General features: G+C 47.3%; 4 protein-coding genes across 8 annotated transcripts; 2 read left to right on the top strand and 2 right to left on the bottom strand.

Moving 5' to 3' along the window:
* The first annotated feature begins 555 nt into the window (after nucleotides 1–555).
* LOC120652955 (ubiquitin-like) lies at nucleotides 556–2,717 on the top strand. 2 transcript variants are annotated; one of them, XM_039930922.1, is made up of 4 exons: nucleotides 556–786; nucleotides 951–1,146; nucleotides 1,806–1,872; nucleotides 2,300–2,717. In XM_039930922.1, the coding sequence occupies exons 1-4, from the start codon at nucleotides 684–686 to the stop codon at nucleotides 2,351–2,353; spliced, it is 420 nt and encodes a 139-aa protein (XP_039786856.1). In that variant the 5' UTR covers nucleotides 556–683; the 3' UTR covers nucleotides 2,354–2,717. The 2 variants fall into 2 exon arrangements, with proteins under 2 accessions (XP_039786856.1, XP_039786857.1); XM_039930923.1 differs by lacking the exon at nucleotides 1,806–1,872 and having other exon boundaries at nucleotides 2,300–2,382.
* Nucleotides 2,718–3,190: 473 nt separating this feature from the next.
* Nucleotides 3,191–9,154, bottom strand: LOC120652952 (uncharacterized WD repeat-containing protein C2A9.03-like). 2 transcript variants are annotated; one of them, XM_039930918.1, is made up of 10 exons: nucleotides 8,968–9,154; nucleotides 8,604–8,773; nucleotides 8,023–8,187; nucleotides 7,859–7,945; nucleotides 6,587–6,721; nucleotides 6,392–6,502; nucleotides 6,195–6,286; nucleotides 5,768–5,873; nucleotides 4,022–4,108; nucleotides 3,191–3,919 (listed from the first exon to the last, which is right to left on the bottom strand). In XM_039930918.1, exons 2-10 carry the CDS (start codon nucleotides 8,769–8,771, stop codon nucleotides 3,506–3,508), a joined length of 1,365 nt encoding a protein of 454 aa, XP_039786852.1. In that variant the 5' UTR covers nucleotides 8,772–8,773; nucleotides 8,968–9,154; the 3' UTR covers nucleotides 3,191–3,505. The 2 variants fall into 2 exon arrangements, with proteins under 2 accessions (XP_039786852.1, XP_039786851.1); XM_039930917.1 differs by having other exon boundaries at nucleotides 7,859–7,948; nucleotides 8,968–9,132.
* Nucleotides 9,155–10,402: 1,248 nt separating this feature from the next.
* Nucleotides 10,403–14,174, bottom strand: LOC120652950 (protein DENND6B-like). Its single transcript, XM_039930915.1, has 3 exons — nucleotides 12,502–14,174; nucleotides 12,210–12,402; nucleotides 10,403–10,675 (listed from the first exon to the last, which is right to left on the bottom strand). Exons 1-3 carry the CDS (start codon nucleotides 14,007–14,009, stop codon nucleotides 10,481–10,483), a joined length of 1,896 nt encoding a protein of 631 aa, XP_039786849.1. The 5' UTR covers nucleotides 14,010–14,174; the 3' UTR covers nucleotides 10,403–10,480.
* A 2,623-nt stretch (nucleotides 14,175–16,797) lies between these two features.
* Nucleotides 16,798–20,779, top strand: LOC120652949 (myosin-binding protein 2-like). Of its 3 annotated transcripts, none has more exons than XM_039930913.1 (4): nucleotides 16,798–18,127; nucleotides 18,204–18,413; nucleotides 18,529–19,840; nucleotides 20,562–20,779. In XM_039930913.1, exons 1-3 carry the CDS (start codon nucleotides 16,813–16,815, stop codon nucleotides 19,818–19,820), a joined length of 2,817 nt encoding a protein of 938 aa, XP_039786847.1. In that variant the 5' UTR covers nucleotides 16,798–16,812; the 3' UTR covers nucleotides 19,821–19,840; nucleotides 20,562–20,779. The 3 variants fall into 3 exon arrangements, with proteins under 3 accessions (XP_039786847.1, XP_039786848.1, XP_039786846.1); XM_039930914.1 differs by lacking the exon at nucleotides 20,562–20,779 and adding an exon at nucleotides 20,031–20,549 and having other exon boundaries at nucleotides 18,535–19,840; XM_039930912.1 differs by lacking the exon at nucleotides 20,562–20,779 and adding an exon at nucleotides 20,031–20,549.
* The last annotated feature ends 2,831 nt before the right edge of the window (nucleotides 20,780–23,610 follow it).

Below are 23,610 nucleotides of genomic sequence, written 5' to 3'. Positions count from 1 at the left end.
GAATAATTTGGGGACCCTCCAATTCGTGAGGCCCTGTGCGGTCGCCCACCTCGCACATGGCCTTCGACGGGCATGCTGCGAACCCTAAACACCCTCTGCTAGGGCCGGTAACTGAGCGCCTCAGTCCCTTGGTCAGCCCGATCAACGGTGTCAGGGGAAAAATCGCGGCCCTCGGCGGTGGAGCGCCGGCGAGGTCTCACCCTAGGTCGCCGCCTAGTCCGTCGCCTCCATGCGTGTGCGCTGTTGGTTGGAGAAGTTTTCAGAGCACCGTACGTCCGTACCTGACCCACCCCATCTCACTAGCGACGCTGTTCCTGCCAGATGGGCCGAGGCTGTTACTGCCAGATGGGCCGATCTGGGCCGGAAGTAATTAGCAGCGCCTCGGTGAGTGGCAAATTGAGTATTAGCGCGCTAATACAGGTGGTTAGTGGTTACCGTTCCTAACCATCGTAATGTCACGGCGACTTCGCCATTTGAGCGCCAGGTTGGCAGCTAGCGTTTTCCTCTCCACGGTGACTTGGCGGGCGCGCTACGTTGCGGTTGCGGGCTTTGCGGCTGGCCGTGGCCGCCGGCTATATAACGGCCGCACCCGCGGCGCCGCCTTTGGTTCCACTCCCACCGCCATCACCAAGCGATCGATCGATCCCTCGAACCAGGGCGAGGACTCCAGTGAGATCGAGGAGATGCAGGTCTTCGTGAAGACGCTGGCGGGGAAGACCGCCATCCTCGAGGTCGAGGGCGGCGACACCGTCGCCGCCGTCAAGGCTAAGATCCAGGACAAGGAAGGTATTGGCGTGTATCTGTGTTGTTGCCTTGTTGGCCGCTGCATCGTGCTCCATCTCGCTGTTGCTTCGATTGCTTTTACCAGTTCGGCTGCCCGCGTGCGTCAATTTTTTTGGTTAGGTTTTGCTCGATCCGTGCTCAATCGATCCGCTGTCGTGTGCTTGTAGGTGTCGCCGCGGACGAGCAGCGGCTCATCTTGGCGGGGACGCAGCTGGAGGACGGGCGCACCATGGCCGACTACGGCATCCAGAAGGAGTCCACGTTTCACCTGGAGCTTGGCCTCCTCGGCGGCTGCTGGTGGATCGAGCCAAACCTCCGCGCCCTCGTGTACAACCACAACATCAACAAGATGATCTGCCGCAAGTAAGCACTCATAGATGCTCCATGTGTTGTATGGATGTGTTTGCGTGATCTGTGAAACTTAATCGAGTGACGGCAATGATCGATCTGCTGCATTGTTTCTAGTGTTGTCTAAGTCCAGCGGTTGTTTGTCACTGGTAGGATGGATAGATCCCTTTTACTTTGCCTGAGTTGTAATTTCCGATCAGGTCCCTTGTTCGTCATGTTGGCAAGTTAATTGCATGGTTTTGAGGTCCTCTGGATGTCAGGAATGATGAATTAGTTGAATCCACAAAATTACCTTACGAACCAATTTCCCAGTCAGTACTTCGCTGCAAGTGCAGAAATTGTTTTGTTCGTTAATCTGTTATTGAGTGCTTATTATGAATGGTGAAATCGAAGCATTTGTGATTAACTACACTACAATTGTCTGGCAAAAAAACTGGTTACTCAATTAGATGTGCGAGTAAGTTACCTGAACAAGCTCTAAAATCACATTGGTTTTGTTCCCTAAAAGAAAATCACATTCATTTAAACTGCAATTCTTGCATGTTTTGTATGTCTCTTGGATTGGCTTAGATGATAAGTTGGTTAATAATTCCCCACAAAAAGTTGGTAAATCATTTTTTGCTTGCAATGGACATGACAAAGCATATCTTTATTCACCATTTTTCTCCTTCCAGATGCTATGCTACCCTGCCCCCCGGGGCCAGGAACTGCCGCAAGAAGAAGTGTGGCCACAGCAACCAGGTGGGCGTTAGTTCATTCCATCCCTATCCTATTGGCCATATTAGATATTAATTGAAGTATGATTTGGGTCCATGTTTGAGAGTTTTTGTTGGTTGTCAGCTTGGCATCACTGTGCTCTAGGTTGTTACTTACAAAAAATGTGCTCTAGGTTCTAACGTCCAAACCTAGCATTTTAGACTTGATTGATGTTTTACAGTTCCGTATTTTTTTGTTATGCCTGCTTTAGATTTAAATTATGGTGGGTAATATTTATACATTTTAATTTTGGGTACTGTCCACATTTCCAAGTTTTGTTACCTCAACAGAAAGGCTCTTCTCATTTAATGCTCCGAGTTTTAATTTCTATTGTTGCTAAGAATAACAATATTAGTTCATTTTCATTGTTTGGTCTGGTATACTATATTATGTCCAAATGTATTGTTTTCAGCTGAGGCGAAGGAAGCTGGGGTTCTTCAAGGGATGTTTCAGGTTCTGCACCTGACTCACCTGTTGAATAAACTGTCTCGGTTTGATATCAGAGTATCAGTCTTTTAAAGCTTTGCTGCGGCACAAAAATCCTCCCGGATACTGAACATCGACTACTCTTCTGAATGCTTGGGTTATCTTGACGGCATGGTTGATGCTAGTTGATAGCTTAATATGGTAGCTTAACAAAATTCCTCCTGCTTTGTATGCTGCTCCGTTTTCAGTCCTTTGAAATTCTGGGTTCCGGTTGCTCTGTTCATGTAGTTGGTGCCACACTGCCATGTTTCAGTTAACTGTTAACATGGTGTTCACCGGATGAGGTTATGTGCAAACGATGATACAGGTTATATGGCCAATGAGATATTTCTACTTGCAATTAATTTTTCTATTAAGCTAGATTAGATGCTAAAGTAGAGAACTTAGAATAGTTCATTGAGTTAACTGTTAACATGGAGTTCATCAGGATAACGATATTAGTTCCTTTTAATTGTTTGCCCACCGACCCACACCCATCGCGTACGAGATGCTGTTGATTGTCATACACTTCATCTTCACTGCATCAAGCCAATAATATTTCTCACACAAAACCAGCACCAGCCAACCAACCATACTTTTCTCTCACAAAAAATCAGCACCAGCCATCAGCACCAGCCAGCCGAAAACAGTGTATGGGTTGGGCTGAGGTTGTCATTGTCATATTGGCAGATCTGGTCCGTGTCTGTGGTCTCCATAAGGGCAGACGGTGATCTTTTTTCTTGGAGGTTACAATCTACTGGTGTATGTATGTTGCTGACGGCTGGAACGTTGAATTTTCAAAGGAGCAACATACAAGTACAGAATGGCCCATCAAGCATTTGATACCAGTACAGCAATGCACACCAACCACGACTATGAAACGTCACATACAAGTTAGTATGCAAAGTTCTGACTTTATGGATTCATCTACTGCTACAACGAATTGAAATAGGTTTGAGTCCTGACCTGATTTCTATCTCAAAGCAGATTGTAGGTGTCTATAGAATACAGTTCTTTATATACACATACAACAGGGTACATGATCCTTGACGAGAACACCAAGCTAAATTAAATCTGATTGGGATGCTTAATCTGGGTTGACAATCAGCACAGCTGAGACATAAGACGCCCAACACCTTGTTTGCTTTGATGTTCACAGTAGTGAATCGAGGTATGAGTAGTTATAGCGCCGGCCAAACTGAAGTAAGCTGCCATATACCCTATCTGAGACTCCAACATAAAGTGCATCCGTGTCGGGGCTGAAAGACATACCAGAAACATCACCAAAGAAATCCAGCTCCTGTCTCTTGTTGTAGTCACTTTTGATGTCAAAGATGTGGACGAAATCTGCTGCCTCTGCCATTGACAAAAACTGTCCATCTGACGTGAAGCGAATAGATCTAATTGCTCCAACATTGCCTCTCAAGACATGGACAGACTGGGAGAGATTTCTGGCATCCCAGATCCGGCAAGTTTTGTCTTGGTTACCGGTGGCAAAAGTCCGCCCATCTGGGCTCCAAGCTGACGCAAAGGAGTAATCCAAGTGGCCTTTCATTGAATGAATAGCCTGCTTCCAGATACAAGACGTATTAACTTAAATCTATGTACTAACAGATATTTTGAAAAAAAATTCTGACTTTTAAACCTGCTTTTGCAACAAAACACTTACCTTTCCTGAATTAGCATCAATAAGCAAAGCATCTGTGTCATCGCCAACAATAACAACAAGCTTTCCATCAGGGCTCAATGAAGTATGCTGTGTCAACAAAGAAACAAAGTACTAAATCAAATGGGTAAAAATGCAAAATCTCACAAGCACCACATAATCGTTTTTAGGTCACACTGCACTGAACTCTGAAACAAATGAAATCTGCTCTTGTAATATCAGCAACACAAATACAGCAAAGAAGTGTTTATAGCTATTATCTGGCATTTTAAAAACAGAAAATGAATATCTGAATTTTAGCCTTCCAGTTGAATCATCTATTCAGCTCTAATTTTATTCCTTGCAGTCTTGCACGCTGGTAAGAAAAGAAAGAACAAAATGGAACAGAAATTCCATTCAACAAGAATAGAATCACAATACTAAGTATTCTCCGACCTTGTTCTTTTTACTGAACCGTCATCAATTCAGTCTGCATGTTCTCATAGGGTTGTCAACAAGACAGTAGCAAGACCAAAAACAATAGTATAGTCAATCAAGTTTGCCTTATCATGTTATAAGATGGTCCTTGGAACAATCTAAGCTAAAAAAAACTGGAATGATATTAGAAATGATTGTGTCAAAAGAATGCTTGATAATTGTATCTTTGACAAAGTCCGCTGTAACACGCACTGCTGCAAAAGACTTCTGTTGGCAGATATATAATAGCTGAAGGAGAGAGTTCTCAGGAATTCCTACCACATGCTTGGGTGCTGAATGCCTAGACATCCTTTTATTCAATGATAAGTTATGTAATGACTTGGCTACCGATTGATATCATTTAGTAATTTTAGCCTCTTGGTTTAGGCTGGTTTCCTGGGTTCTTTGCATCCTTGTTTTTTTTTGCCGTATATGCCTTTTGAATATTTGCAGTTATTATTAACCTAAATATTCTGGAAGGGCAGGCTGGGCGCAGTAATAGTCTCTCCACTTGTGTCCTGGAGGTCCCAGATTTGAACCAGCCTCCTTGAAAAATAATTGACAGTAAAGCTGCAGTGGGAGCTTTCAGCACTAGGTACGCTCTATTAAATCTGAATAGTCTCAGAGGATGCTTCGTGGTTGGTAGAGCCTTCAGTTGACACTTGACAGGCAACTACCCAGGCTTGAATCTAGGTGCTCACAGGTCGTGTAGTATCGGCTATGTTTTCAAGGCGTGGCATAGGCGACAAGGCGGTGGCGGCTTGCCTTGCTTAAGGTGTAACCTTAGTCCGCCTAGGCGTCGTGTTATGGTAGGACTATATTAGGAGGACTGAAACGCCTGGCCGGGCAGGAAACCCGGCCAGATCGCCGAAGAACAGGCCGCCTAAGGCTGGTTCTATTCTTTTTCGATAACTCTAACCCTAGGACTCAGGCCACCTTTATAGACTAGGCAGACTAGGCGCCCTTGCTAAACCCTAATCACCCACGGGGGGTACTGTTCACGCGTGCTGTAGCCGTGTGAACAGTACCGCGGGCCTCCCTTTTGGGCTCTACTCAGCCCATACAGGCCCAGCCCACTGCCATAACACGTCGCCTAGGCGATAAGGCGGCGGTGGATCGCCTTGCATTGCCTTACTGCTTTGAAAACATATATCGGTACTCCCCACTCTTAAGACAAAGCCTAAGAAACATGTTCTCCCCATGGTTGCGGTTTATTTTTAGGATCCTTCTCTTATGTAAATAAACAAAATTAAAGAAGCCAAAAATTGGGAAAAGTAAAACAAATGTACTTACATTCACTGGCCAATCAAATCGGAAATGCTTATACTGCTGGTATCTTTCCATATCATACTCCCTTACACCAGAGTCATTGTTGGATGCAATGAAGTGAAGAGCTCCACTGAAAAGAAAAGTGAGATCAGAGGTTTTTTTTTTCTTCTTTGGCCAGGGGGTAGATAAATTTGAATGCCAATATCAGGTCCCAAAAAAAATAAAAATTTTACCAGAAGTATAGATAGGGGTAGGATTGAGGAGGCAGTAGTTGAATCTAGGATTTCGATCAATGCAAAAAAAAATTAGTCTAACTTCTACTTTGGAATTGCTCACAAAAGAGGGCAGGACCCAAAAACAAAAGGAGCCCAAACAGCGGTCAAAATAGGCCTTTATTTCTGATGTCCGGATCACAAGGTTAAATGTCTAACCACATAGGATGATCATTTACCTAGATGTGTTGAATATCTCCAATGCATTGGTAATTGCATTATCATCAAATGTTGTCCTACAGCAAAAGCTTATTCCTTCTCGATCTAGATGCTGCATCATGTTTATAAATGATAACAACAACAAATTATCAGTATTTCCAATTCAATAAGATTTCATCAATTCCTAACTTAAATTTAAGTAACATGAAAAGTTTACTTTGCATATTAGCTCTCCTTGAAAACCACCAGCTACTAGCAAATTATCCTTCACTGCCATGGTACTGACTTGAGTATGAAAAAACCCTTCTAATATGCTTCCTGGGTGCTTCTGCAATAAGACAGTGCAATATCATGAATATAGGTGCTAATGTTTCAAATGGGAATTTCCTTTTAAGAAAAAAGTGTTTCCCACCTCACTTGGTGCAATGTGTCCATCTACATCCATAATTTCTGTATCCACACCACTTAAGGCCGACCAATGAAGTACAGAGTAATCGAATAATAGGTAGACATCATGCTTCGATGTGGCCCATACTAAATTTCTCAGCTGTAGATATAAAAAGAGTCATTTTCCCCCTTATTGAACAAATAACATTTATGCACTGGAAACAGATTAAAGCAGCATCAATCAAGACTTGCCACAATTAGTCTTCATATTTTGGACCCACCTTGGCCCTGCTTTATATTGAAAGCAAAAGATAATGCTGGGGTTACCAGCTTTACAAACGAGTTCAAAGTAGCAACATTCCTTCACCACACCCATCACCACTGATGTTATGGGACACGAATGAGCTGACATCTCTACCGTTAGCCTTCATATTTTATCTAACCAAAATGAAAGATCTTTAACGGGCTAGGCCATCAAAATCAGTTCAACTCTCTGTCACGTCGGAACTCAGAAATAATCAGGATTATGGAGAGTGCTTGTGATATAGGTAGTAGATTTGATTGGAAGGGCAGAAGGGTGGAGGTTGTTGTTGTTCGCCCTCAGTTAAGGATCTGAATAGCTATTGGATGGATTTATGGATCAACTTCTGCTTAGATTCAACTCAACTGCTGAAGCCATTGATATAAAATGAGCGCTTAACAAACTCCCAAACAAACTGACTATCAAATCATCAACTTATCCTCCTAACTAGATATCTTAACTATACGAAGATGCAAACAGCATAATCTGTAATCTGCGGTCGATGTTGTGGGAGCTGGGCCGGAGTTGTCACCGCTTACAGTGCTGATAACTGCAGCTGACTAATGCGTCCACAACTCGACAGTGTGTTTGTATGGTACACAAAGAATGAAGATAAATCCCAGGGCTGCGACTATGAGTTTCTTAATGATGTGTTGATGTGTCTTAAGCAGAAGATATTTTTTCTTTATTCAATATTATAAGTGAGAGGATTCACTAATTTAATTACATTATGCTGGTTATGCTTTTAAAAACAAGTAGTTTTTGCTGCACCATTTGCAGAAAAGTGAAGTTGTATTAACACAATGTACAGTAGCATCTCAATTAGATTAATCCAATGTTTTAAGTGATCCTGCATGTACACAATACTCAAAGAAAAGAGTTCCAGACATCTGGCGTGAAGAATTGAGCTAATGATGGCTCTGGTAATTATTTTGCAGAAAATTATCTTTAGCAAACAAAGACAGGATGCAAATAAGCTAGTGTCAATGTACTCACCTGAAAGTGTGAGATAGTAGATTTCACTGATCTAGTATTTCGTCTGAATTCATAATATGTTCCGCCCTTCTCAGTAGACTTGCATGCCTGCTTTATACCAGAATAACTCCCTGTGTGATGAGTATTTTTTCCCTATGGAAAGTAAGTTGATTTATAGGCTGTACCTTCATTGCTGCTTCTCCTGAATTAGGTATGTTCTCGTAGTTTTTGTACTGCTCTAGCCGGGTCTGCCTATATGTTTCTCTTGTGATCGTCATCTTCTCCCAAGGTATTCCTTGTATATCTTTCCCATTTCTTACATCTTCTGCTGATGTGTCGTGAACCTTACGCTAAATAGAACAGAAATTTCAGAGAATTCCAAGTTTTGGCTCCAGTTGCACAGAAATACATAAAAAATAATAACTCAGCGACATTTTCTTTCTGTCCAACACTGAAATGGACTTCAATGTTAAGTAAAATTGTAAATATATGTAAGTATATAAGAAATTCAGCACAGATGTAGAGGAAATCAGACGCAGCATCAATATCCTTTGGAGGATAGTGGAATCATAGCAGTAGTCATTGCTTATGTTCATTCTCAACTCACAGGTTTAAACATTAAGTAACTTAGCTCAATCAATTTGCAGAGCCTTCAAAAGTTATGTTTGCCAGCAGAACCCACCACGGGAAAACTAAGCATGCATAAAGTACATATACCAGACATGTCCCCAGACGTTAGAGAAACGTGAAATTAAGAGGTACACACCGATTGGTCCTCGTCCTCTTCTTCCTCGACATCGGAGTCCCTAACCGCGGGCTCTTGGTACTCATCCTCCTCCCCGTCGTCCTCCTCCTCCTCCATGTCATCGACCGGCTCGTTCATGTCGTACTCATCCTCCATCTCCTCAACATCGCCGCCGTGATAATCAGGCATGCCTATATCACAGCCAGGGGGGAAGACATGGGTGTACACCCGATAATTTTTTGCAAAAGAAAAAAAATCGAAATTAATAGGCATAATAAATGTATGCAATTGTTATTGGATCAGATCCGAAGACAGAGATATTATTATGTTATGGTTTGGGTGCTCGATTTCGCACGGCAGGAAGGGAAGAGAAGGGGTGGCATACCTGGAGGGTGCTCGTCGCCGGCGAAAAGCCCGACGCAGACCTGGCGAAGGGCCCGATAAAGACCAGGGTACCTGGCGTAGGGCGGCGGCGCTCGCCCCAGTCGTCGCCGCTAGAAAGAAGGCCACGAGATATAGAGGGGGAATTCCTATAGAGGGTGAACGGGAGAAACAAAAGGCAGCGAGGAAGGGGAACGTGGGAACGAAGCGATGATTTTTTTTAATTGTGTTATTAGACTTCGTAAAACTATTTTACTAGTAGAATACCTATATCTTTTTTTTTGCGGGTAGAATATATGTATCTTGCTACGATTGAGCATGAATTGCGATAATTTCTATTAACACTAGATGGATCTCTATATGTTTAGAATTTTAGCAATTTAAAAAATTGTGTCAAGTTCCGTTGTACGTTCAACAAAGATCGCATAACCTTTGGTTTTGGTAGTCTTGATGTGTGCACATAACAATATAAATCCACCAAATTGAAAATCAAGTTGAGTGCATAGGATATCAAAGGGTTCTCTGACCTCGTTCCTGTGTTCCGTAATCCATACACATCTGCTTGGTTGTAACTTAATTAGATTATCAGATCTGACATATCATAACTGCAAAAACTAAAGTGCGTAAACAAATCGTCCATCACCACACTGAATATAAAAATTACAAACCTGTATACAAAATAAGACGTGGGTCATCTTTATGAATGAAAAGGAAAAATTTTCATCAAATAACTAACAAGTGGGTGTGATTTGTGAACATGACCACCGCGTCAGCTTAGCAGACTTGTAGTTGTGCAACCAACACCACATCAGCAACATACAGTGGTCAAAGGTATATACACTCTGTTCGTTGTGCTGTCGCTGGTGGCTGGTGCTGATTTGATGTGAGAGAAAAGTACTGCTGATTGGCTGCTGACTGCTGGCTTGATTTGGTGTGCGAGAGAAACATTGTTAGTTGATTGCTGCGAACAGAGTGATAATGGTTGATATATATTAAATGATATTCATCCGTAAAGGATATGCAAACACAAAAAAATAATTAATAATTCATATACGCACATTTTGGTTGGTTGAGCAGCGCTTTTTTCATGAGTAGGCAGGAAAGCTGCATATCATTTCATTAAGAAAAGCAACACGAGTAGAAGGAAAAAGTAAAAAACACACCAACACCCTCGCACACACTCAAAAGGGAAAAAAACAGTTTACAGCAGCGCCACTGAGGATGTTAAACGACCAGTTGCCTCGTCGGTCTAAGATCCTGTGGCAAGCGACCTGCACAGCTCATTTTAGAAGTTTATTTTCTCAGAACTTGTTTTGATGTGAGTCCGGAGACAATTAGTTGTAGGAAAGTTCGGGATAAAAACAAAGGAAACCAGACAATGGAAAAATAATAAATTTGGACACGGAAATATACAAACGTGGGTCAATCCAGCAGGCAAGTATAAAATGTGTAAACTTTGTATTATGTGTAGGAAAAATAGTCACAGTGGTAATGTTACAGATGGGGGAAAAGAACTGCTATAAACTTGTCTGGGTAACAATGCCGTTGGCCCCCGGGGCCTTTTCTTGGCTACCTTGAAGAAGAACAGCTCTTTTAGGATTGGAGAGCAGGAGCTGTTGCATGTCCTTCGGCAAGACGCTAAATGCTGCTCGGAGGTCTCCTTTCAGCTTCTGGCATGCTGCGATTGAATCAGCACTTCCTCTTCCGGAGTTCTGTAGGACGGAGAATAACAAATAACATTAGGACCTCCACTAAATAATGTCTATAGAACAGATGACTGAATAGCAGAATAGGGATTTTGAGCAAGTTAATTGTACAAGATATATTCCTTTGACCTCTATGCTATAAACTATTAAGAAATCTCATGCCCATATCTGGTGTAATAAACTCTGCTTGCTGCTGCAACCAATGACAGAAAATAAATACCAAATACAAAACTTCAGATAGCTGTAAACCATCAATGTGTGGTCAGAAAATAACAAAACTAACTTTTCTTCAGAGAATAAATACTGGGAATGGACTATTTCAAAAAATATCTGGGTAGAATACTGATTTTAACCTATCAATCATAATTCATAAGGAATCTTCATTCTGTTAGTTTACCAGTTATACCGATGAAGGCAATTGCAAGAGTTTAGAAATTATAGTATTTCATCAAATTGCATTCAATATAGAAAACAAAACTGATGATCAATATAGTTGCCATACAGTAGAATAGGCATTGAAACATTAGCCCAACATGTATGTCGTTCTTAAAACTAAGAGACAGTTAACATTGCTTTTATTAGATCCCAACTGGTAGTTCTGCTGAAATATACTAAATGTTCAAGATATATCAATTATTGTGGAGAACCAGATTTCTAGAAGCCGTAGCAGGCAGAAAACAAGGAATGGCTTCAATATTATGTCAGTATCCAATATTTGAAGTATAGAAGCTCTGCCAATCATTATAGAAAGATGGCAGATTAGCACCAATTATGTTTATGCTCTTGATGCTGAAAGATGGTAGCTTGAAGTTTCCATTTGATAAGAATTGAGCAAACAAGCTGTTCTTATGGCAGTGGCAGCCAGCAACAACAATTCTAGTATTTATGTTTCTTCATAGGAAGCTAAGCAAATACTGCTAATGGCAGTGAATCTGCTCGTTCTAAGGACTTCATTTGTGCTCATTATTCTGAGGTAAGTCACATGGATACATGATGCTGAATCTTTTCCTAAAGGGGGTTCTGACATTCTGAGTATTAGGACATTTGGGCCCTATGCTGCTGATAAGCAAACGGCAAGATTATTCTCAGTTAATTATCACAAATGGTTGTTTCAATAATTTTAACTCATAAATTCACAGATCATGCCATCAGATATATGTTAGGAACTTAGGATGCTCTTTATCTGACCAATTAGAGTTTTAAGTCGAGGTCCAACTTAAGCAGTCCCCACAAAGGAAAGTCTTGAGATAGACAGCTGAGTTTTATTTATGTTTTGTGTTAGGATAAGTTTGCAGTCTTAGGTAACAAATTTATTGATACAAACCTATGCAATTTTTTCTTTGTTATTTAAAATGTTGGATTCTCTGCTGTTCTTGGCTTATCTCTTTCAGAACACAGAACTTGTACCAATGATCGGATTTAAAGTTTCATACCTAATTGTTGAATGAATGCCTTAATAATGCTATGCTTGTATGTTTAAGAAATTGCGAAACCTTAGTAGATCATATTCTTTTTTTTTAAATGTAACGAAGAAAGTTACCTCCATCTCTCTGAGAAGATACCGCTCAACAGCATTAAAAGAATCAATCCTCTCCAATTCGGACATCTTTGACACTAGCTTTTCAATGTCAACATTCATGCGAGCCTGCCTCCAAAGCCTCTGTTGTTCTTGCTCTGCAGCAGCACGTCTTTGCCGGAACCAAGGCATGAAATTGGGGCCTTCAAGGAATCTCCTGTTGACGATGAGAAATATAAGCCATGCTTCTTTAATATGCCAGTAACTCAAGAAGAAACCTAGTAAAATTCTTCATGAAAAAAAAAGTCCAGCTTACCTATACAGATCTAACCAATTGGATCTCATCCTTTTGGACAAAAACTTCCCTGGACCTCTAGCTGCCAAACCATTGACAAACTCATCCGCGTGAAATGGTGGTAACAATGGTGGGTCAACAAAAGGTGAAGTCCCTTCTGATGGTGTTGTAGTTCTCAGATATGGCCCAAAAGGCGCAAGGAAGTTGGTCGTCAGCTCCAAGAAATGCCGTCGCAATATCTCATTGTTGACTACTGACATGGACTCCTCGATCCTCGGTGACACACCAGCATCAACGAGCCTATTTAGAACAGAAGTATCAGGCTTTGTGGTTGGCGCATACGTGCTCCATAACGCTTCCTTGTGCTCTGTCATGAGAGAAAGAGGGCCTTCTCTTCTCAATTTGATGGAATTCAATAGGCTAGTAGGAGAGAACTTATTGATTGCAAGTTTGTCAAGCTTGAGCTTCCCGGGTGTCCCATTTGTTCCAATCCCTGGCGTTTGGCCACCCACTGGGAGCACCCTCGTTGAATTTGGATTGGGGCTTCCCACGGACACGACATTGGGAATGCTCTTAAGACTCTTCAAGAAAAACAGGTTAGTCACTCCAAGCACCATTGGCGGGAAGACCTCGCCTTCTGCAAGCACATTCAAGCGAGCAAAATCCGGATCATGGATAGTGAAGTACGGCCTGAAGTCCACACTATACAAAAGCGGAGCAACAAGGCTAACAAGCCCAGCCACAGCCTCCGAGCACTGAGCTGGGGACGGCGCGACGACCAGCACAGGCTCGCCGACCACCATGAGCTCCCAGAGCGTCCATAGGTGGAGAAGTAGGCCACGGAACGCGGCAAACAGGTCGGCATCATGAAAGAGCCCGTACGGCACCGAGGGGTTGGCAGGCAGCAGCGCGGGCGGCGGACCCGGGTCGTCAGCTGCAGGCGGGAGGTGCACGCGCAGCGCGGCACTGCCGATCGGGAGCTCCATGGGCTTCCCCGGCGCCGGCGCTGGCCACGCGGCGACGTGCGAAGCAACCATGGCGAGCGCGCTGGGTCCGACGTCGAAGCAGAGCGGGCCGAGGATCTGCAGCAGCAGGCGGAACAGCGACGAGTAGGGGGCGTGGGAGAGGATGACGACTGACTTCTGCTCGCCGCCGCGGGGGAGGCGCTCGTCCTGGCGCTGGCGGTTGAAGACGAAGCCGTAGAGGAAGGCGCGGCGCGGGGAGGAGGGGTCCGGCACGCGGAAGGAGAAGAGCGAGTCGTGGACGGAGGAGCGGTGGCGCGGGAGGTGGTGGGACATGGAGTCCGGGAAGGAGGAGAAGGCGACGAGGCGGTCGAGGCCGCCGCCGCCGCCGGCCGCCGTCAGCGCGTCGGGCGGGAAGCATGCCTCCACCAGCTGCCCGCGCTCCAGGTCGAAGCGGATGACGCAGAAGGCCCGCGCCCACCGCGCCAGCGCCGCGGGGTCGGGGGGCGCCGCCGCGGCGTCCGCGTCCGCCCCGCCCCGCAGCGAGACGGACGGGATCCGGTTCATTCCCGCGGCCTCCGGGACAACGGGGGGGGGGAGAAAAATTGGGGATTCGGAGAGCGGCTGCCCCCGCCGAATCGGAGTTGGGGATTTGGGGGGGGGGGGGGGGGGGGCGGACGCCGCGGCGGGCGTCAGCGCGGAGCCGCGGGCGGAGGCGCGGAAGGGGTAGAAAGGGAGCGGCCGCGGCCGGACAATGTCGGGCTGTCGGCCGGGCGGGGCGGGTGGTGCGGTGTTTTCTCGGTGGTGAGCGGCGCGGGGCGCTGGCTCGGCTGGCTGGTGCGTGCCCCCTTGGTGTTGGTGGTGGTCTGGTGGGTGTTGCCGTGTGGGCGTTACAGCCGCGCGGGGCTGGATCGGCGTGTGCGCCAGCCAGATTGGAATCCTTCTGGGGTCTCAGCTGATGATGATGGCGATGGATTGATCGTACCCTGAAATCGCTTATTTCTTGTTTTTTTATTCATGAAATCACCTTTTTTCAGTTATATGTATATACTACATGGGTCATGGGTGCCTGTTTTTTTGGGAAGTTGTCCCTTGTCCGGGTATGATTCGTGAATTTCGTGACATTCGTCAATGTAAGCGGATGGATGTTTGGTGCAAACCGTATGCCGGCAATGTTTTAAACGGTGTAGTGCACCGTTACCATCGAACTAGCGGTAGTAGCTTCCATAAACGAGTGACGCCCAGGATGAAGTAGACACATTATAGAGGGAAATAAAACAGACGAACCTTTCGCATTTCTATTGCACCGCTGGACCTAATTAACACAACACGTTTCTTAACCTCTCACAGCATTCTACTCACGTCCTTTCTTTATTTATGCCCTCTCCATTCCCGTGATTGTTTCAGGCAAATCCTCAATCTCCATCCAGCAATGCCAACCCCCGTTTCCCTTGAAGCTGGACTGCCGCTTTCGGAGATGAACTCGAGCTTCATCTTCATTGCATCTAGCCAACCGTATTTTTCTCACACACAAAATCAACATCAGCTAGCTAGTAGTATTTTTCTCTCACAAAAAATCAGCACCAGCCACCAGCACCAGCCACCAGCACCAAACAGCCGAACACAGTCGATGTGACGGCCTCTAATCCTCTGTCGGCCGTCTGGCTCCACAGTCCACATAATCCTCTGTCGGCCGTCTGGCTCCACAGTCCACACCACTAGCTCCTAGCTCTCTCAAAGCCGGCAAAAGAAGCCTGCAGAAACGATGGCCGGCCGGTTGGGGGGGGGGGGGGGGGGGGGGCGGACGGCCAAGTGGGAGATGCGGCCGTGAGCGAACGAAAAAAAAAAACACGCGCTGGCACCTGGGATCGGACCATCGAGCTCATCAAAGGCAAAGCAGGCGCGCTGCCGAAAGCAAGGCCGCCGGGTCGGTGGGCGGTGGCGGGTGGGGGCGCCGCGCCGCGCGATCGGCCGATCACCTCCCATTCCCACCACCTTCCAGCCCCGGTCCCGGCTGCTGGTCCACCGTTCCGGCCCGCGCACGGCCGCTCCCGGCGCCCGTTTCGCCGCCAACGGACGGCGCCGCCGTACCACCGCAACGGGTCGGAATCATTCGTTCCTTGCCACTCTTGGTACGTCCTCCAGTGCAGTTCGCCCAACATCTCCGTGTTCCATGGCTTTTCTACCTCTCGGAATGTCCCAGAAACAGTTCCAGTCCAAGAGAGACCTGGGCCTTTTTCTGTTCTCTCATACTGTCATACAGATACCGTCGTCTCCCCTGCTGCTCCTGTCTGCTCCGCCACATGGTGCTCGGTCTCAGTAGACCAGACTCGGCCCAACGGTAGAATGTTCTTTGCAGCCTTGCAGGTAGGGTAGTCCTACTACAGGAAACGCGTGTGACTACCAAATTAAGCACGGCGTAGTACTGGTTCTGGTGCTCGTAGTGCGGCACGTGGGGAGGTATTGAATGTCTAAGACTGTATGCAAGAGGATGTGGATCCCATCCCGATCCCATGGCCGTGCTTACGGGCGCATTCATGCAGCCTAGCTGGTGGTGTCTGAAACGGCCACGGCCTCCGTCCGCGGCCATAATGTTTCTTCAGTTTCTTCTGTTTAGGGGATGTCTTGATGGCCTTTTCACTTTATGATCAGACACGGTAACCTAATCTCCAGCTGATTGTTCTATTTTTCTTTTCATAATGAATGAAATTTACAGCAAGCATGTCTGCTTACGACACACCTCCGCGATTCCACTCAAAGAAGCATCGGATTGTCCGGGATCTACAACTGCACCTGGAGGCGTCGTTGATTCGTCTTCAAGGATTTCTAGTCTATCTGATGCGCAAAACTTGTAATAAGTAGACGCTTTTCTTTTGCTTCTTTGCTCCAGTGTGAGCTCTGCTCTGTTTTCACGCTAAAACTCAAACGAACGCTTTGTTTCCTAGAAATAAAGTGGGGAAACCTTTTCTCTAAAAAAAAGAAGCATCGGATTCTACTGCTGATTTGTCAGCAAGCCTCTTCTATGATTCCAATCACCTTTTGCCCTTGTCTCTGACTGTTTACCTCCAGAGAAAACCAATGCGTTTCTTACCTGCTGATTTGTGTTTTATCTGTTGACACGCCGGCACGCCTGTTGATTTTTGAGCATTGTTCAGCCAGCCGCCGGACTGCACGGTCGTGCTCACCACTCGGCACTCACGTACGCAGGCCCTGCCCGTCTCGGCGTCTCGTCACCTAGGCCGGCGCCGCGTCTCCAAATTCCAATCACCCGCCGCCCACCGGCCGCACCAACAGGAAAAAATCGCAAGCTAGCCCCGTCCTTCCCCGCCCGCGTTCCGACGTGAAAAAATCGGAGCTTTTTCTTTCGTTCATGGGGTCCAATGGCCCGGGCTTTCTCGCTCGAAAGGTGAAGGCGAGAGAAGCTTCAAAACAACTCATCCATCCATCATCCCTGCCAACCCGGCAACACCCTTCCCCCGCTGCCATCTCATTCCCACTCTGCCCCTTGCAGGTCGCCGCTCGCGGCAAGCGTTCCACGCACTTTCCTCCGGTCCCGTCCGGCGGCGAGATTCTCCCAGGCGAGATCGCGGCTGTCCATGCCGCGGCGGTCCTAGGGGTGGTGGCCGTGGAGGACGCCGCGGCAGCCATGTCGGCGTCGGCGTCGGCGGGCAGGCTGGCGGCCGCGCTCCACCGGAGGACGCAGCGGGTCACGTCCGCGCTGGCGCGCGCGGCCCTGGAGTGGGTCCTCATCGCGCTGCTCCTGATCAACGGTCTGCTCGCCTACGCCATCGCCAGGTTCGCAGACTACTTCGGCCTCGCGCCGCCGTGCCTTCTCTGCTCCCGCGTCGACCGGCTCTTCCAGGCGGGCGGCGGCGGGGACGGCAGCGCGCGGTGGCTGCGGGACGCCCTCTGCGGCGACCACGCCGCGGAGATCTCCGCGCTCGGGTACTGCCTCCGGCACCGGCGGCTCGCCGGGGCCGGAGAGATGTGCGAGGGCTGCCTGTCCTCGTGCAAGGAGACAAGCGATGCACGGGGGAAAAGCGCCACGGCGTGTTCCTGCTGCAAAGCTGCTGTACGGACATCATCGCGCGAGCCGGAGGGCATAGGGGAAGAACATGTCGTGGAGAAGGTGACTGAAGAAGGAGAAGATGATGACCAAGGCTACGTTCTGCTGGCTCAAGAAGATCATGAAGATGAAGAGGAGGAGCAGGATGAGGTCGAGGTGGAAGAAGAACTAGAAGACGAGGTGATGGCTGCCGTTCAGGATGAATCCTTGGAAGTCATGGTTCAGGGCGAAGAGATCGTTCTCGAGGACGCCCGGTTGGTGCCGGTTGTGGCGCTTGATGAGATGACGATCGCCGATTATTCGGGTCTGCATTGGGATGTTGAAGGGGAGGATGGAATGGATCAAGTACTAGAAGATGAGCCAGAGTCGAGGGATGTGGATATCGGAGTTGTTCTGGAGGAGAAGAGGATGTTGGATTCCTCGGTTGCAACGCCGGCTGCTGAGGTGATCGAGGACTCTGTCGTGCCCATCAGCCCCATCCCTTGCCCAGAGACCGTATCAAGTCCATCTCATCCTGATCATACCTCCACTACCCAAGATGACGAAGATGTTCCTGAAGATGCCGTTGAAATTGGAGATTCCACAGCTGAAGAAGATCACATCTTTGTGCCTCAAGCAGGTACGTTCTTCATGTATTTCTCAGAGTCATGTTCATAGCTTGTCAATTGGTGACCATCACAATTTTTTGGATTCAGTTTCAGAAGCCGTTTCTGAAGATGACAACAGAACGGCAGAGATGGACACCAACTGCGAGGTATCAATCGGAAGCGATATATGCGAACGGGAGCAAGATGACCACGTCGTTCCATTTCAAGACTTGGCAACGCACGAGTATCCCGTTGCTCCAGTGGCTGGTGCAGATGATCAGCCATCGCCATTGGAGATCCTAGCCCCAACTGACCAAGGTAGTAAAATGATTGAGCACTATTTCACTTACGATTTCCCCGGTAAAATGTTGTTGATACATACTTGGTGCTTTTGTTGTACTAAATTCAGTTTTAACTTTCGTTGGATTGGAAGCTGCAGGTGAAGCCGACAACCAACCAACTGGACAAAACGAGATGGAAGAAGACAGAGCACCTGAGACACCGACGAGCGGCGTCGCGACGCAACGCTCGGACAGAATGTTTCTTCTCGAGAGGAAACGGTCGCTGTCGTTATCCCTGGACGGGAGCGCCGCGAGCGAGATGGAAGGCGGCGAGCCTTCCACCGTGGAGCAGCTGCGGTCGGCGCTGCAGGCCGAGCGGAAGGCGCTGGGCGCGCTGTACTCGGAGCTGGAAGAAGAGCGGAGCGCCGCGGCCGTCGCGGCGAACCAGACAATGGCCATGATCAACAGGCTGCAGGAGGAGAAGGCGGCGATGCAGATGGAGGCGCTGCAGTACCAGCGGATGATGGAGGAGCAGTCCGAGTACGACCAGGAGGCGCTGCAGCTGCTGAACGAGCTGGTCACCAAGCGGGAGCGGGAGAAGCAAGAGCTGGAGAGGGAGCTCGAGCTGTGCCGGCAGAGGGTGCAGCGCTACGAGGACAAGGAGCGGAGGAGGATGGCGAGCTGCTTCAAGGCCAATGGCGGCAGCGGCACTTCCGTGTCGTCCAGCGGCGAGGACAGCGACGGGCACTCCGACGACTGCTGCGAGCTCGGCGAGTCTCCGGTCGGCGGCGACGTTCAGAGCTCGTCAGACGCTGCTCGTAGCTCCATGAGGGATCAGGACAGCGCGACGCACCTAGTGGCTCTGGATGATTCCTTGACGTACTTTGAGATGGAGAGGCTCTCCATCTTGGAGGAGCTCAAAGCACTGGAGGAGAGGCTCTTCACGTTGGAAGACGACGACGTCACCGGCAATGCGGCAGCTGGCCATTCCTCCGGTGATTTGGACTTGTCCGCCGATGGCCTTAAGTCGCCTGAGTACATTCTCACCGGTGACAAGGCAAGGTTCGGGGGCAGGACCTCTATCAGTAGGGGAAAGAGTCTTCTGCCTCTGTTCGATGCGGTCGGCGATGAGACCTGCGATCAGACGCCATCTACAAGGGCAGGAGATGCAGATCAAGCTGATGATTCGGCGACAAAATCGGTATCCGTGCTTGTCAAAGAGCAGGAGAGGCTGGCGATCATAGAGGAGGTTGATCATGTGTATGAGAGGTTGCAAGCTCTGGAGGCAGACAAGGAATTCCTAAGGCACTGCATCAAGTCCCTGAAGAAAGGAGACAGGGGCATGGACCTCCTTCAGGAGATCTTGCAGCATCTTCGCGATCTCAGGAATGTGGAACTCCACGTCAAGAATGCCGGCGATGCCATTGCTGCAAATTCAGTGTAGCAGGTTCATCTATACTTGTGGTAAGTATTGCTAATTTTTATATGCTATAACTTAATACTGATACAATCTTATGTTATCTTCTTTGAATGTTCATATATAGTTGCATGATTATGTCTGACACCTGATCTTTTTTTAAAAAAAAAGAGAGAGAGAGAGAGAAGACTTTGGCTGTTACCAGCAATAACGTCATGACACAATTATCCTCTGCAGATTAGCCTAGCTTGGTAGTTGGTATGCATTCAGTCGATTGGGTCAGAATGATCCAGAGCACTGCATTGGTGATGGTCCCTCTGCAAGGTGATGGCTGATTTTAAGGGAGGCTCTGCTCATTTTGCCTGTGGGCCGGAAGCAAGCCCCACCCTTTTTGCGCTGGTCCAGCACTGCCTACCTTTTCTGTTGTGGTGGTCGGTGGTAGGAATCATTAGGCCTTCCAAAGCTGCACAAAGCTGAATGATGATGCCACCTTGTGAGGCATGCTGAAAACAAAAAAAAAATTATCTAGACTGAGTGGAGATGTGGATGATTTTTTGGGGGTTAATTATGCCTTTTCAGATGTAATCTTTTGGTTAACTTTAAGATTTGTTTTTGTGCTGAGGTAGGGAGTGCCCATGTATTTGCTCTATTTTTTTTGGTGAGGTTGTAGCTTGTATGGTTGGTATGTGCAGTTTGTTCTTTTGTTTATAGCCAGCAGGAAAGGAAGCCTGTTTATGAAGAAGTATTATTGTACCATGATTGTGTCAGCAACCCAAGTACCGGCACGTCTACGGAGACCACTGCAGCTGGGCCGCGTCGGAGCAAACGAGCCGCGCTAGCAATGAATGGGCCTGAGCGGCGCCAGCCTGTCAACAGGGGATTATATAGAGAGGATTGTGAGGAGAGAGGAACTCATGAACATTATTGTAACAAACTATTCCTACCACTATTCTACGAAGAAGCTGTCCTCGTGGCTTCGTCACCAATTCCCCTCGCCTCCTCTATTGCTTCCTTCCTCTCAATTCCACTTCCGCTACCTCCGGTATCTAACAATCTAGTATCAGATTCGTCGATTTTAGGTATTCTACTGTCGATTCGCATATCCCATCGGTTGATTCGGCACCGGATCTGGTTGAGCTCTTCTGATCGATAGGCAACTTGCCCTTCTCGGGATCTCGTAATTCCTTCCTCGCTGAGTCGATTTTGTGGCGTGAATCCCAGTCTAGCTCACCTCCCACCCCACGAACACTTCACCCCGCCTCCAACGTCGTCAGGGTGCCATGGATCCGGCGCACAAGATACTCCTCGACGAGATCTCCAAGCGCGTCTCCGACGAGCTCTCCAAGCGCTTCGAAGAGAACGACACCTCCTGGATCAAGCGTCTCCCCGACAGGGACGTGATCTGGGAGCAGCAGCTCTCCGATCTGAAGGCGGCACAAGAGTCGCGCATCATCGGCTTGGAGAAAGTTGTCGGCGAGATTCAGGATTGGCGTCCCGAAGTCGATGGATCCATGGACGACATCAAGCTGGAACTGAAGAAGTTGAACAAGCACTTCGATCGTTCCGCACTGGAGAACCCGGCGACTGCTCACGGCATCGTCGCGTCCTCCCCTTCGGCTGTCGGCGTTCCACCTGCCGGAGAACCAGTCGACTGGCCCCGTGGGCACCGCCATGACAACACTCACCGGGAGGATGGATACGGGTCTGTCACGACCATACTTCATCCCCCGGTCAAGGGTACGCTCAATTTCCAACAAGCTAAGTCAGAAAGGGTCAAATACCCCGTATTGCTGGAACCTCTGCCCATTCCCAAATCGGCTTGGCAAATTATATCAATGGATTTTATAGAAGGATTACCTCGCTCTGGGGGCAAGAATTACATCTTGGTGATTGTGGATAAGTTTTCCAAATTCAGTCACTTTGTTCCTCTTAGTCACCCATTCGCAGTTGGAGTGGTTGCTAAAACTTTCATGCGGCAGGTTTATCGACTCCATGGTATGCCCTTGTCCATCATCTCGGATAGAGACAAAATATTCACTAGTCAGTTATGGCAAGAACTATTTAAGTTGGCAAATGTCCAACTGAGGATGAGCTCGGCCTACCACCCACAGTCTGATGGTCAAACTGAACGCGTGAACCAATGTGTGGAGCAATTTTTGAGATGCTTTGTGCATGCTTGTCCTTCCAAGTGGGTAGATTGGATTTATCTGGCTGGATTTTGGTACAATGTAAGTTGGCATTCTGCTTTAAAGATGTCCCCATTTGAAGCCCTCTATGGCCAGAAACCTTGTCACTTGGGCATTATTGCTGTAGTTTCATGCAATGTTGCTGATCTGGATGCGTGGTTACAAGATAAGCAACTGATGTAGAGTTTGATTCAGCAACAACTCAGCCATGCCCAGCAGAGAATGAAACAACAAGCAGATAAGAAAAGGACTGAAAGGAGTTTTGCTGTGGGTGACCAAGTTTATCTCAAGCTACAACCCTATGTTCAGTCTTCTTTGGCGCCGAGGGCAAATCAGAAACTTGCATACAAGTTCTTTGGACCCTTCCTGGTGATCGACAAGATTGGTCAAGTGGCGCATAAACTACAGCTTCCAGCTCATTCTCAGATACATCATGTGTCCCATGTATCTCAACTCAAGAAGGTGGTGCCATCTGCTTTGTCTCCTGCTGCTGTTCCGGTTGATCTTATGGGTCTTCAGATACCAGAAAGAGTGCTTGCCAAAAGAATGCATCCTGACGGGTCGAAGCTCCGATCTCAAGTCTTGATCCAGTGGTCAGGTTTGGACTCTTCTCTGGTGACCTGGGATAATGTGGATTCACTCTGTCAACAGTTTCCTCAATCACCTGCTCTGGAACAAGCAAGCTGTTATTGCGGGGGAGTGTCAGCAACCCAAGTACCGGCACGTCTATGGAGACCACTGCAGCTGGGCTGTGTCGGAGCAAACGAGCCGCTCAGCCCAACAGCAAATACGCTAGCGACGAATGGGCCTGAGCGGTGCCAGCCCGTGAACCGGAGATTATACAGAGAGGATTGTGAGGAGAGAGGAACTCATGAACATTATTGTAACAAACTATTCCTACCACTATTCTACAAAGAAGCTGTCCTCGTGGCTTCGTCATCAATTCCCCTCGCCTCCTTTATTGCTTCCTTCCTTTGAATTCCACTTCTGCTACCTCTGGTATCTAACAGATTGTAGTCCTTGTTGAGCTGTAAGGGCTCGTTGGTCATAAGTACTGTCACATCAATTAGGAGTATTAAATATAGATTTATTATAAAATTAATTTTATAAGTGGTGACTTAATTATGAGACGAATCTATTAAACCTAATTAGTGCATAATTTAACCACTAATTGCTACAGTAATCATCCATTAAATATGCATTAATTACATTTAATAGATTCGTCTAGAGTCCTAATTGCATCTTATGCATTTAGTTTTATATTAAATTGGCATCTGAATATTAGAATTAATATCCGAATATTCGATGTGACAACACCTTAAAAAACCAAACGAGATCTAATCCTGATTAGGAAGCTGTTGATATTACTCGTATTATGTCTTCATGATAGTAGTATACGGCACACTGAGACCGCTGCGGTGCTGCTCTGCTCAATTATGCTGTGGGTGGCCTTGAACTGTCCTGACTCCTGACGCTAGCTCGTTGAAAACCAGCTAATGAAACGGTTGATGCAATGATGGCATGGGCCCTACATGGCACTTCCTTTGGCTGGGCCAAAATCAATTCGAGCTACACGGCCCAAATGGGAGAACATTATTGGGCCATTACACGCGCCTTTCTCGCTGGTCCGG

This window comes from Panicum virgatum, chromosome 9K (assembly GCF_016808335.1).
Source record: "Panicum virgatum strain AP13 chromosome 9K, P.virgatum_v5, whole genome shotgun sequence".
Classification (NCBI taxonomy): Eukaryota; Viridiplantae; Streptophyta; class Magnoliopsida; order Poales; family Poaceae; genus Panicum; species Panicum virgatum.
This window is presented reverse-complemented; position numbering and strand designations above follow the sequence as displayed.